General features: G+C 39.3%; 1 protein-coding gene and 1 long non-coding RNA gene across 3 annotated transcripts in view; one reads left to right on the top strand and one right to left on the bottom strand.

The window, feature by feature from the left end:
* The window catches only part of LOC106812591 (protein-L-isoaspartate(D-aspartate) O-methyltransferase-like), a 14,887-nt gene that overhangs the window by 1,995 nt on the left and 1,113 nt on the right, over nucleotides 1-11,779 (bottom strand). Inside the window, exons 1-8 of one of the 2 annotated variants that reach the window (XM_014816502.1) lie at nucleotides 9,135-9,152; nucleotides 4,107-4,186; nucleotides 3,419-3,555; nucleotides 2,949-3,053; nucleotides 2,269-2,389; nucleotides 1,540-1,625; nucleotides 686-751; nucleotides 328-437 (exon numbers count right to left, since the gene is read on the bottom strand). In XM_014816502.1, the coding sequence (XP_014671988.1) occupies nucleotides 328-437; nucleotides 686-751; nucleotides 1,540-1,625; nucleotides 2,269-2,389; nucleotides 2,949-3,053; nucleotides 3,419-3,555; nucleotides 4,107-4,161 (680 nt within the window). In that variant the 5' untranslated portion in view covers nucleotides 4,162-4,186; nucleotides 9,135-9,152. Of the gene's footprint in view, nucleotides 1-327; nucleotides 438-685; nucleotides 752-1,539; nucleotides 1,626-2,268; nucleotides 2,390-2,948; nucleotides 3,054-3,418; nucleotides 3,556-4,106; nucleotides 4,187-9,134; nucleotides 9,153-11,779 lie in introns of those variants that run through there. The other variant, XM_014816501.1, reaches the window with a different exon arrangement.
* LOC106812592 overlaps nucleotides 11,007-11,779 on the top strand; it is a 26,032-nt gene continuing 25,259 nt past the window's right edge. Inside the window, exons 1-2 of the long non-coding RNA XR_001394353.1 lie at nucleotides 11,007-11,087; nucleotides 11,213-11,403. This is a non-coding gene — a long non-coding RNA (uncharacterized LOC106812592). The remainder of the gene's footprint in view (nucleotides 11,088-11,212; nucleotides 11,404-11,779) is intronic.

Raw genomic sequence — 11,779 nt, 5'->3', positions numbered from 1 at the left:
TCTGCCGCAGACACACCTCAGTCACTCTATGCCTCAGTCACTGCATCTCTGTCACTCTATGCCTCAGTCACTGCACCTCAGTCACTCTCTGCCGCAGACACACCTCAGTCACTCTATGCCTCAGTCACTGCATCTCTGTCACTCTATGCCTCAGTCTCTGCACCTCAGTCACTCTATTCCTCAGTCACACCTCAGCCACTCTATGCCTCAGTCACTGCACCTCAGTCACTCTATGCCTCAGTCACTGCACCTCAGCCACTCTATGCCTCGGTCTCTGCATCTCAGTCACTCTATGCCGCAGACACACCTCAGCGATGATTGACTTACATCTCAATTGGGTACTGTGCTTCCCTGTCCGTTAACGGCACGTATATCACACCCATCAGGTTCTTCTTTACAGTCGTACCATCGGCTAGCTTGTCATACTGCATGAGCACCTAACACGGCACGGCAAAGATCAAAGAGACAGTAGCATTTCATTACAGTAGAATTGGCGCCAACACTCCATACAAATTATTCCAACGAAATTGACCCACAATGCCAAATCTTTCAATGTTAGAAAACATCCCGCATTTTTAAGTGGCCCACTGGTGATGCTATTATCCTATTACTCATGCCCAGGACAAGGAAATCTAAAATCTATCTAAAATCTATCTAGTATATCTAGAATATTCACCATATTTACCTGATTGAATCCGGCTGGACCGACAGGAACAATGAGCCTTCCCCCAGACTTGAGTTGGTTGATGAGCTGTAAGAGCAATAGTACAAACATTCAACCACTTGTTACATTACACTGTGTGCAAATCACTCACACCTCAATCGAAACGCTCTAACACTGGAACCGTGCATAAATTCAACGTGAATTTACAAGCATATACCTTAAAAGCAGGTATTCGTATCTTTCTGCTTAAACTCTCATGTGAAAATCTCGCAGTTCATCTTAAGAAGCCTCTCCATGATATTAGTGGTGCAGACATACTTGACCAGACTTAGTAGAAGTGTATTATTACATTTACCAATGTATTTTAGTGCCATACTAGTGTGAATGCCCACACAGATGTGACAGGTAAAACACGTTGCTTGTGATAACGTCAGGAGATAACGTCTATTTAAATTATTTAAACAACAACAGTTCCTCCCCAGAAGATAGCAGGCGCACATTTACTGTTCATTTACTATTTTACAGCCTATATATAACCGCAGAAACTCATGATAATTTTATGCTGAAGTAATTGGTAATATGTACTCACTGGTGGGACTAAATTTGTCTAAATTTATTAATTTCATGGTTAATCTGTGAGATGATCCTTTTAATGACAATTAAATACAAAAATACAAAGTATTTCGTAGGAAAGGCACGAAAAATGTAAAGTGATTATATATAAAACATAAAATATAAACATAAAAATATAAAATATATACATGAAAATAATAGCATACAATTTCAGATATAAAGGGGATTCACAGAAGATGGAAGAAACGACAGTGTGGTTAAGAATAAGAAGCATAATATATAATGTGAAGGTAAGAACTCACAGCATGAGGAGTTCCATCAGCTGCAGCACCAACGTGAATTGCATCATATGGACCATTTGGTTCGTAACCTTTCCTACCATCACCATCTGCAATAGAACAAAAACACACTATAGATTCATGGTGGTGAAATAATATATAACCTGATACTAAAGCAATGAACATAAAAAAATGGAAAAAATGTACCACAATTCAAATCAATGTTAAAGTTTGACTAGTATTACTACTATTAGTCTATTTGCCAGATCAAGACCACACCTAACCCCTACCACACATACTATCTCATGTAATATATACACATGCAGACACACACGCACGCACGCACGCACGCACGCACGCACACACGCACGCACGCACACAAACACATGTACATAGATAGGGTTGGGTATGCTAGTCTTACACCGAGGAGGTAAGATGTTCAGCCAGATATCTATAGCTGCTTGTCTCAAGAGTAATTATGATGCACTAGTGACACCTATTGGTGAGTTCTGTAAACTACTTCGCAGTCTTGGCGGCACATGATGCACATTTACTTTATGCTTCTTTACTTAGTGTGTGCGTGCGTATGTTCCTAGAGATAATTTTCGGGCTAGCTTGCAACAGTGCAAAAAAGCTTGCCATGGGCACACGCACGCACGCACGCACAACACACGCACACACACAAACACAAATTTACATCACAAGCTTAATAGGCCTCATTGATTATTATCCCTGATGACCACACAAGCGTACCAATAAGTTTTAGCCTTCCCGTGTCTAGTAAGCTCCCGTGAGATTTTCGCACATTCTCGATGGAATCTTTAACTAGCCGACTAATGTGATCCATTCCAACTACGCGTCCACTATCGCCAACCTGCCAGTAAGAAATAAACGTCAGTCAGTGTCACTTCATGGCTTCCACATCACTACTTTACACAGAAACAGTTTTCATCTTTATCGATTTTACGTTTATCACTCAAATAATCGGGACAATTTAAATTAATTAGTAAATTTACGCAAAGGAAACATGGATGAATTTATTATCTATCATATATAATATATCAGCTTATGAAACACTTGATATATGGCTTTAATACAAGCTTATGTATACAAGACATGTGTACTAAAGCACATACTACATTTAAAGCAGCTGTTTCCTTAAATTGTTAAATAATTTGGAATGTGGTACAACACAATAGAGAGGGGAAGCTTATTTAGAGATATTTATCAGTTCTTCTATGCTACACTAGATACAGGCTCAACACAATATTCACTTTTAGTTTTCCATGGGCAATTTAAAACCTTGACCTTTTCAATACAGTACTACATGTACCAATGTGAGTATACCCACAGATTGAAAGTACTAAGACATTGTTAAGATAATCCTTGAACTGTGCCGATGTCGATAAGCATATGAACATGTGTTTGCATACCATCAATGCCATGCAGACGGACAAGTAGCCACTTCCAGATCCAATATCAAGGCCTCGGTTTCCTTCCTTTAGATGACCAGCTAGCAACTCTAGTGCATGACCATGCTGAAAGTTGTGTAGATAAAATGCAATGCTATAATTACACAAGGCTATACACAAATTTTTAACCTGTACTGATCTAACCACGAATGAGCTACGATTGCTAAGCAATAACAGTGACACACAAGACCGATTACTGAGCAAAAAGAGCACAATTTACATTAGCATAATTAAATAGCTTAACTATGCATTCTGAACAGCCAATCTTTACGTTTTTCTCTAAACAAACCATACATTAAAGTTGCCTTCTGACTCTAAGGTTGCATTTTTATATGTTTGCTTATAATTGTAAGATAGACATACAGAAATTGCTCTGGAATATGTTTAATTACAGCACAGAACTCCATTAGAACATTTACTACAGATATTACCATATGTGGTGCACTGATAGTAGCACCAAAGCCAATCCCTTGCGGTGAGTCCATGTAAGGATTGCGTTTGGAAAATTCTGACCTGTCCACCTTCAGCATTGCCTGGTATACATTGTCAGACTTGATGATATCATTGCCTTATGAATAAACAAATAAAACATATATATTTTATAAACGTGTACATATATGCATGTGTGGCTGTTAGGGTTTCAAACAGTAATAACAATGACATTTTCCCAGATGTCAGTGTAAATTTCGATAATTATCCAACGTTAAAATGGTGAAGGATCAACGAAGCTTACAAAATATGTGCTCGCCCATTGCAACCGAAATTAAGTGCTATTTCACCCTTCTTTTTTATAAACTAGCAAATTCACATCTGGAAAAGTAACTATGCAATTTTCCATTTGGAAACTTCAGGCATGAGCATCTTTCGTGGATTTGGTTGTTTAAATTATAAATTTTGATATTAATCCAATCCAGTCACACACATAGCAGGTCACAGCTAGTAGCCAATGACCAAGACAAGAAGATTACAGGCTGAATTTTAGTTCAAACAGTGAGTTCAACACTACTTTAGCATATTGGTTAATTAAAGATGGCTAAGAATCATACTATTATTAACAAAGATAACTATAAAACCCGTCAAATTCAATTAATAATTACCGTGACTTCTATCTGAACTTACTTTTCAGAGCACGAATCATTTTCTCATTGGTTGAACCATGCGATCTCCAAGCCATTTTGTAATCAGTTCCTTTTGACCCACTACAACATCAAATATATGAAGTGCTATAACCTTTTCCCACTTACAAATTAATTCATACAATATATACTGTTTAATTTAATAATAATAATAAAAATATCAGTCATTAGAATAACCTTTATTGCATATTTAGGTAAAATAAATTGTATTCGTAATTAAACAGGTGACACTTCTACAGATTCTACTGCAAAGATTTACTATGAACTATTATATATCGTTTTATATTACAAATGTAAAATATGGTGATATAATCTACTCACTAATTATATTCTTGATACAGGCAGGGCTAACAATGACAAAGCAAATTACACACTTGTCATTATTAACCCCTGATACAGGTGGCAGGTTCCAACTTTGATTGAACCCTACACGCACCTATTTTTTCCCTTGACCTAATTCAGCCTTCTCTCTAACCCGTCTTTCATTGTTTATTCATTTCTCTCTCTTAATGAGGTTTTATGGATATGGAATTAAGATATTTTGCTACCTTCGTTGGACAGCTCATGTTGAATACTGTTGAAGAAGGCTTACTGTTGTTGATGCATAAAACTTGGTCTCTGCCATAAAAATTATGGTACTACCAATTATAAAATATATGCCTGTTGGCTGGGCCTCCCATACTCTTCAACCCTACTTATGCAGATGTGGTCGTTGTCGTATCAGGTACTACAGATATGTACCCGAGGTAGTTTTAGGTTGTTTAGTATTATGTTTATATTTTTATATGAGGTATGTTTAGGGTTAGGGTTAGGGTTAGGGTTAGGGTTAGGGTTAGGGTTAGGGTTAGTGTTAGGATTAGGGTACACTTCTGTAGTACAAGTCTGGTAGACTTTGTGTATACATATATGTACCTCGGGTAAATATCTGTAGTAGTATCTGATACGATAACGACCCCTTGAGCCTTACTTATATCTATCATTATTATTACATTATCTTATATAATTTTCTAGCAAATGTAAAATACAGTCACATATCTACACACTATAATCATATTCCTTATACGGATGGCTGGTCTTAACTCTGATCAAACCCTACGCGCACAAATTTTTTCCCCTGACCTAATTCAGCCTTCTCTCTAACTCATCTTTCATCTTTTACTATTTTTAGCATCTGCTTTGTAAAAGGTGCTGAGGGGTATATGGAGTTGAGACATTCTGCCCTCTTCGTAGGAATCCTCATATATTGAATACAGTTGTGAGAAAAATTACTGTTATCAGCGGTGAATAATGACAAATTGTTGTCATTTCATTTTTTCTTAATTTTGTCACAAATTGTGAATTTGTTCACTTCTGCTGTTATGTGACAAGTTGACAACCTTACTTTCGTTGATACATAAAATTTGATAAATAAGCTACACTTAGTCTTACCTCTTACAATTACCTTTACTCTTATTATACTCACATGGCCTATCTTATATAATTTTACATGGTGATATATATCTACCCAGTAATTATATTCTCGATACGGAGCTGGCTGGGTTTAACTCTGAGTGAACCCCAAATGCATCTATTTTTTCATTGACCTTATTCTGTCCTTTCTCTAGCCGTTTTTTGCTTCTGTTTACATCTGCTTTCTCTTAGGGGGTCTTATACACATGGTGTTAAGATATTTCGCAACCTTCGTTGAAACGCTCGTATTGACTACTGATGTAAGGAGGCTTACCGCTACTTCGAAACCTCACTCTTGCTGATATATAAAACCATAGATATCATCCAGACCTAATAACACATGTATTATTAACTCTTGCTATCATACATACACAGTGTATATATATGATATCTGTGTATTAGTGCAGCATGTAATAGCCCAACTGAATAATTATACCACCGACTTACTCAAAACGTTACTCAAACTGGGCACTACTGGGTCCTGCTTATTTACCGAGTTATACACTATATTCTGAGATGCATTGCAAACAATGCAATCACCGCCATTTGCACCTAGCTGATTTTGATTAAAATCAGAGAGTGATTGACGGTGGATTCTAAGACAATGCAAACAGGTGATGTCACCCGTGCGACTATATAGCATTTCGCTTTTAACCGATCAACTTATCATTTTGGATATTCCTGGAATCCATGCCTCAATCAAATAACAGTTGCAATTTAGATGTTTATTTTGTTCAACTACTGGAATTTACAGTGTATATACACTATACACTGAGCTATTATTAAAACTCTAATAACAACGCTGGAATATTATAACATAAAGTTTAAAGTTAATACAAAACAAGTTAAATATTAAATGATAATTATGTTCTATGAGATAAAGTAATTTACCAACAGTTTTTATAATGGTAACCACATAAGGTCATAATAATCATTATAGTCTTCAAATTACATTTACAGGGGGTTTATATCAAAGACGGAGAGAGACAAAGTTGATCAAATAGACAGGCCAACACTGCGGAGTGAATTGCGATGGTAGAAAATTCGAAGTGGCTATATGCCCGGCAGCCGGGCACGGTCTTCGATTTCCTAAATGCCCGGCAAATTTTTAATTTTCAGTGATTTCTCAAGTAAACAGTGTACTATGTGATCCAAAGTATTCTACATTTTTTAGAAATGTCAGTATTGTTTTTCGCTTTAGAGACTGTATAATTCGAACTAGCGCGCAAATTCTCGCTAGCTTCGATCACTGAGCGAAAGAACTCGGCAATTTCGACACTTAAGAAAATAATGCGGCCGGCCTGCCGGGCACAGTCTTCGATTTCCTCAAAATGCGCGGCGTTTTTAATTCTTCTGGTCATCTTTACAAGTACATCAGGAAGCGGAATTCAGGGGTTAAGGTTAGAGGGTTAGGCTTGCCCGGCTGCTCGGGCATATAGCCACAGCGCTAGAACATTTCCAATACGGGTAGCGTATCAGGCTGTGGCATGACGTTAGTCGTCTATGATTGCGGTGCTCTATACATACCCAAAACATGATGCGCGCTACATACATAGCCACTTCAACATCGATCAGAATGAAATCATCTAGCAACACAAAAGCACTTTGGAGTAGCTGACTACTACATTAACAAATTCCTTAATAATAACTATCGCACGCAGAGACATGACTAGCAGATTGCGTGCCAGCTTTGCTGTAGATTCTGGGCGCTGAGCGCGGATGAGTACGCGCAGTTCCGCAGGGATATGCGCACAGCGACGCGGGATGTTCAGTATGAAGCCCGTTGCCGCAGTGGCAGACGTGCGCCAAATTCGAGGCCCGGCGCACGTCTCCAAGCCGGTATGCGGATGGGTCTGTGCGTTTAGAAGATGACAATGATATATATTGACCATATTGTTAGGAATTGGAACTTATCAAACGTTTAACAAAAATTGGTTCCAGCTCATTCTCCTAGATTAGGCTGAATCAAAAAGATTCGACATATACATATGAAGACAACAATAAATGGTTATAACATTCAGCCGAACAAAGAAAAGATTAGAGAATTTAATAGCAACCAGTATTAAAAAAATGCAACCAATATTATACTACGGCGGATTTATTACTGATCTTAGGAGTTCTAATAGACCGATAATGATAAGAGTCCGAAGTTAAAAGTAGGGTCTCATGATGCAGGAAATACTTATCGTGGGCAGAAGAGCAAAATTAATGGATATATGCATACTATAGAAGCAACAGTATTATACAGTGACATTTACCTTCTTGCCTAAATAAGTGAAAGAAGGGGGGGGGGGGGGGGGGGGGAGCCTAACTACTAAGGAAGAAGATAAAAATGTTGAGGATTTCCAAATGAGGTGCCTGCGTAAAATAATAATCCGCAGAAAGCACTACGCAAAGGCATTTGAAAGCGATGAAAACTCACAGGAAAGACTACGGGAAATCAGTAAAAATTAACATACTAGTATCATACGTAAATTGTGGCTAAATACATATAAAAACGCATCTCATTTTATTGAAAATTCGCCTATCTTACTTAGAAACAGTCAAGAGATTGGCGCTGTGGCAGTGTAAAATTATTCGGATCTTGCTCGCGAACATTAATTGGTGTGTGTTTTATTGTGGGTTTAAGTGAATGGCGGCGCCTCGTTCACTTCCGACAGCAAGTAATAAATGCACGATCATTTTCCTGTTGCGATTTCGAAATACATCGGCGGGCATTTCTTATTTAAGAAAGAAAACAGGCTGGGGTAAGGAAGCCGGTCTACGTCGGTGACGCCCATTCATGTCCATCAACGAAGAAGGCGAGGAGTCTTAATTGTGTGTTAGTCGGAGATGCGAAATATGAAGAACAAGAATTAGCAGCTGTAGTGCGCAAAACAGACGTGTTATATTTCGTTTTGGTGGCAAAGCTTCTATTCGATGGAAACGCTTCTGAAATGCCTAGCAGAAGCCTTAGTTCGTTGAGATCGGCGATTCGTGCCGTATATAGTAATTGTAGCAAAATTTAGTGTAGAAGGGGGCGGGCTAGACCTGTGATTGAAGACAGATAAGTGTAATCGCTCCGGGCTAGCGGCCTCGGGATCATGGCCGCGGTAAGTCTAGTCATTAGTATTAGTAGTTAACTTAGTAGTAGTTCTCGGCCACTGTCACTATTTACTATAGTGCACTATGTTAATGTTAGTGTATTATGTGTATTGTGTGTAAGTATGTTATTAATATTCATACTGAGTGAGTAGGTTTATATGCACATCAGTTTACACATTTGTGACAGAAATTAATTACTTAATTCAGGTGTAAGCATATGTATGTTACAATTTACTACTACTACTAAGTACTACTATAAGATCTTAGTATTATAGTAGTAGTAATAGTATTCGGCTCATCTTGTGTTTTTTGAGAACGACCTTACTAGATATCTCTACCTCAGTAACTTTGCATCCTCTGTGGATATTAACCTTTGAAGTTGGCTGAAGGGAGAAAGACGCACAATACAACTGAAACAACACCCTACTGTTTGTTGTTTACTCGAGTCCGGGTCGCAATATAAAATTATATTACTCACACGTGACACTGCAACGTTTTCGCGATACAGACTCCGACGTGGAACGCTCGACAGTGCAAGCCAAACATGGTTGGTAGGCGATGATGAGAACCCTGCTCTGCGGCAATCGTTTTTGTCGAAATATAAAAATCCGAATCTTGACTGTACTGTACTATGCTGTAACGATTTGTGAATCTCAAATCCGATTCCATACCTCTTGCGGTGAACCAACACGGTTAGAGACGATAGACTGTCACCCGTCCGTAGGTTACAGTAAATAACTTTTCTTTTAAACAGACATTCAGGCAGTTTCGGCAGCGGCGCATTGCGCGATAATAATGTTATAACAGGGAGCCAGTCTAACTGTTGGTAAGAATAATTTAATGTGCACCATGAAACGCCATATTTATCTGCTCTGGCGCGTCACAAACGACTGGTATTATAAGGAATTCGTCTGCAACCTTGATGCTGGCCAGGATTTCCACATTTTTTGGTGCAAATGATCTATACCAGATTGACAGCAAAGGGATAGAAACATTGACGAGCATATTGCTAATTAGCAAACAGTAGCTGATTGTACAATAATCATCGATCCAACTCACGCATTTGCCTATCAACTCCACCTTCTCCATTTATCCACCTCTATACTTTCTTCTTTTTATTACTTTATCTTACATGAACCACACACACACACGACGACCGCACGCACACACATAGATAGTATACAATAACACAGTGACATACACACACACGCGCGCGCACCACACATACAATAATACCGAACGCATACGCGCACGGGCACCACGTACGTGAGCATACACAGCACGTGAGCGCGCGCGACGCACGACGACCACGAGCACGCACTGCACGCGCATCACGCAACAACACAAACACACACACACACGTTGTACCGGTGCATGGGAATGGATGGACTACGGGTTCACACACACACACACACACACACACACACGCGCGCGCGCGCGCGCGCACACACACACACACACACACACACACAGAGGCGCGCGCGCGAAACTAGACTGGGACCCGGCGTTGCCCAGGTAATACTTTCTAAGGTACAGCCAGGTATTTTGACGAAGAGTTTTAAAGAAAAACAGCAAATCGCCACGCATATAAATTTTTTAAACGTTTGCAACCAGTTACACTTGGGAGAGGAAGGGGATAGAGAGAGTGAGAAGGGGCGTTGTGCGAGTGCGTGCACAAATTTGTCGTTCAATATGAAGTGAAGAAGAGGGAAAATGGAAAGGGGTAAAAAAACGCATGTGTACGACAAGAGCAGCGGGAATGGGAGAGGGAGAAAGAGTGAATGGGTGGTAGGGGGTCAGTAGAGGGATAGAGGAGAATGAGGGGAAGTTATGGAGGGAGAAGGGTAGGAGCCGGGTGGTAGGGAAGCCGGAATTTGTTACTTCACAATGGCACTCATTTCCCTTTGGATATCTTATATGTGTTATAACGACCGCCTCTATTGCAGACGCAACTTCTGATAGCTTTCTTGCTCACTGCTCATGATGATTGTTGCAAGTCTAGCCCAAGAATACGTCTGCAGCGTAATGGTCGTATTTTCTTAACGTCCCAAATAACGCTACAGCAGCTACTTGAAGTAGCATCACTGAAATACACAATGTGCATTATCAGCAAAAAGAGCGCGTGCGAGCTTCCAGGTGAAAAACCGTCAGCACACATCATGCCTTTTACGACGTACAATACCGCATGTCCTCTAGATCCAAGTTACAGATTACCGCTTCATTTTTTTTGTTTTTCCTTTAAAGCTAACTTGGAACTAACAAATCAACAGAAAAATACAATAGAAAATATAGAATTGATGACTTTTAGTTATAAATTTGTGATTAACGGCCGAGATTTTAGTTTTACAATTCTTGTGAAAATGCCCAACAGATGTCGCCACTAACGAACGTCTCTTTTCAGCGTTGGAAATAAAATTGTCTGCGATGAAAGGTATATTGATCATGTTTACTCTCTCGCTCTCTCTTTATTGTTTATTAATTACGCGTGTGTAGAAAGTGTTAAATTTCATCAGAGATGCACTTAAATAACATGTTTCGTTAACAACATTTTTACAGGGGCAAAGAAACAAGTACGATCATGTTGGAGTTGATACGACGATAGTAGCCTAGGGACTAGGAGGGGATTACATATAATGATATATTATTGACATTGTTATAATATAAATAGACGAGCTCCTTGTAGTGGGAGCGAAAAGAAGCCACAGGCTGCAGGACAAAACGCTGTAAAGTACCACGTACAAACCCAAGTGAGTAGCTAAATCCACTGTTCCCCGGCTTCTTTTAACCCCCCTGATAACGTACCCATAACGTCGGTGAGGGGATCGTGTACGGTTTAGCACCCAACACTTCATTTTCATAACGTCCTTACCCCGCTTTCTACGAGTACTACTACTACTACTACTACTACTACTACTACTAGTATTACCATGACCGTATCTATGACGGCCCGGGTACTACTTTTTAACAAGGCTATGTTATTGTGCCTAGAGCAGAGGATTGCTTGCGCACCAAAGGCATGATCCAATATATAGTAAAACTAGAGGTATTATAACGAGGCATGTCCGAGGAGGTTGTACCCCAGTTGATGTCATACACAGCCATAGTACACACAGGCACTTGGAG

The sequence above is a fragment of the Priapulus caudatus genome, unplaced genomic scaffold, assembly GCF_000485595.1.
Source record: "Priapulus caudatus unplaced genomic scaffold, Priapulus_caudatus-5.0.1 Scaffold664, whole genome shotgun sequence".
In the NCBI taxonomy this organism is placed as follows: domain Eukaryota; kingdom Metazoa; phylum Priapulida; class Priapulimorpha; order Priapulimorphida; family Priapulidae; genus Priapulus; species Priapulus caudatus.
The sequence above is the reverse complement of the archived record's forward strand: the minus strand, read 5'-3'. Positions and strand labels throughout refer to the sequence as shown.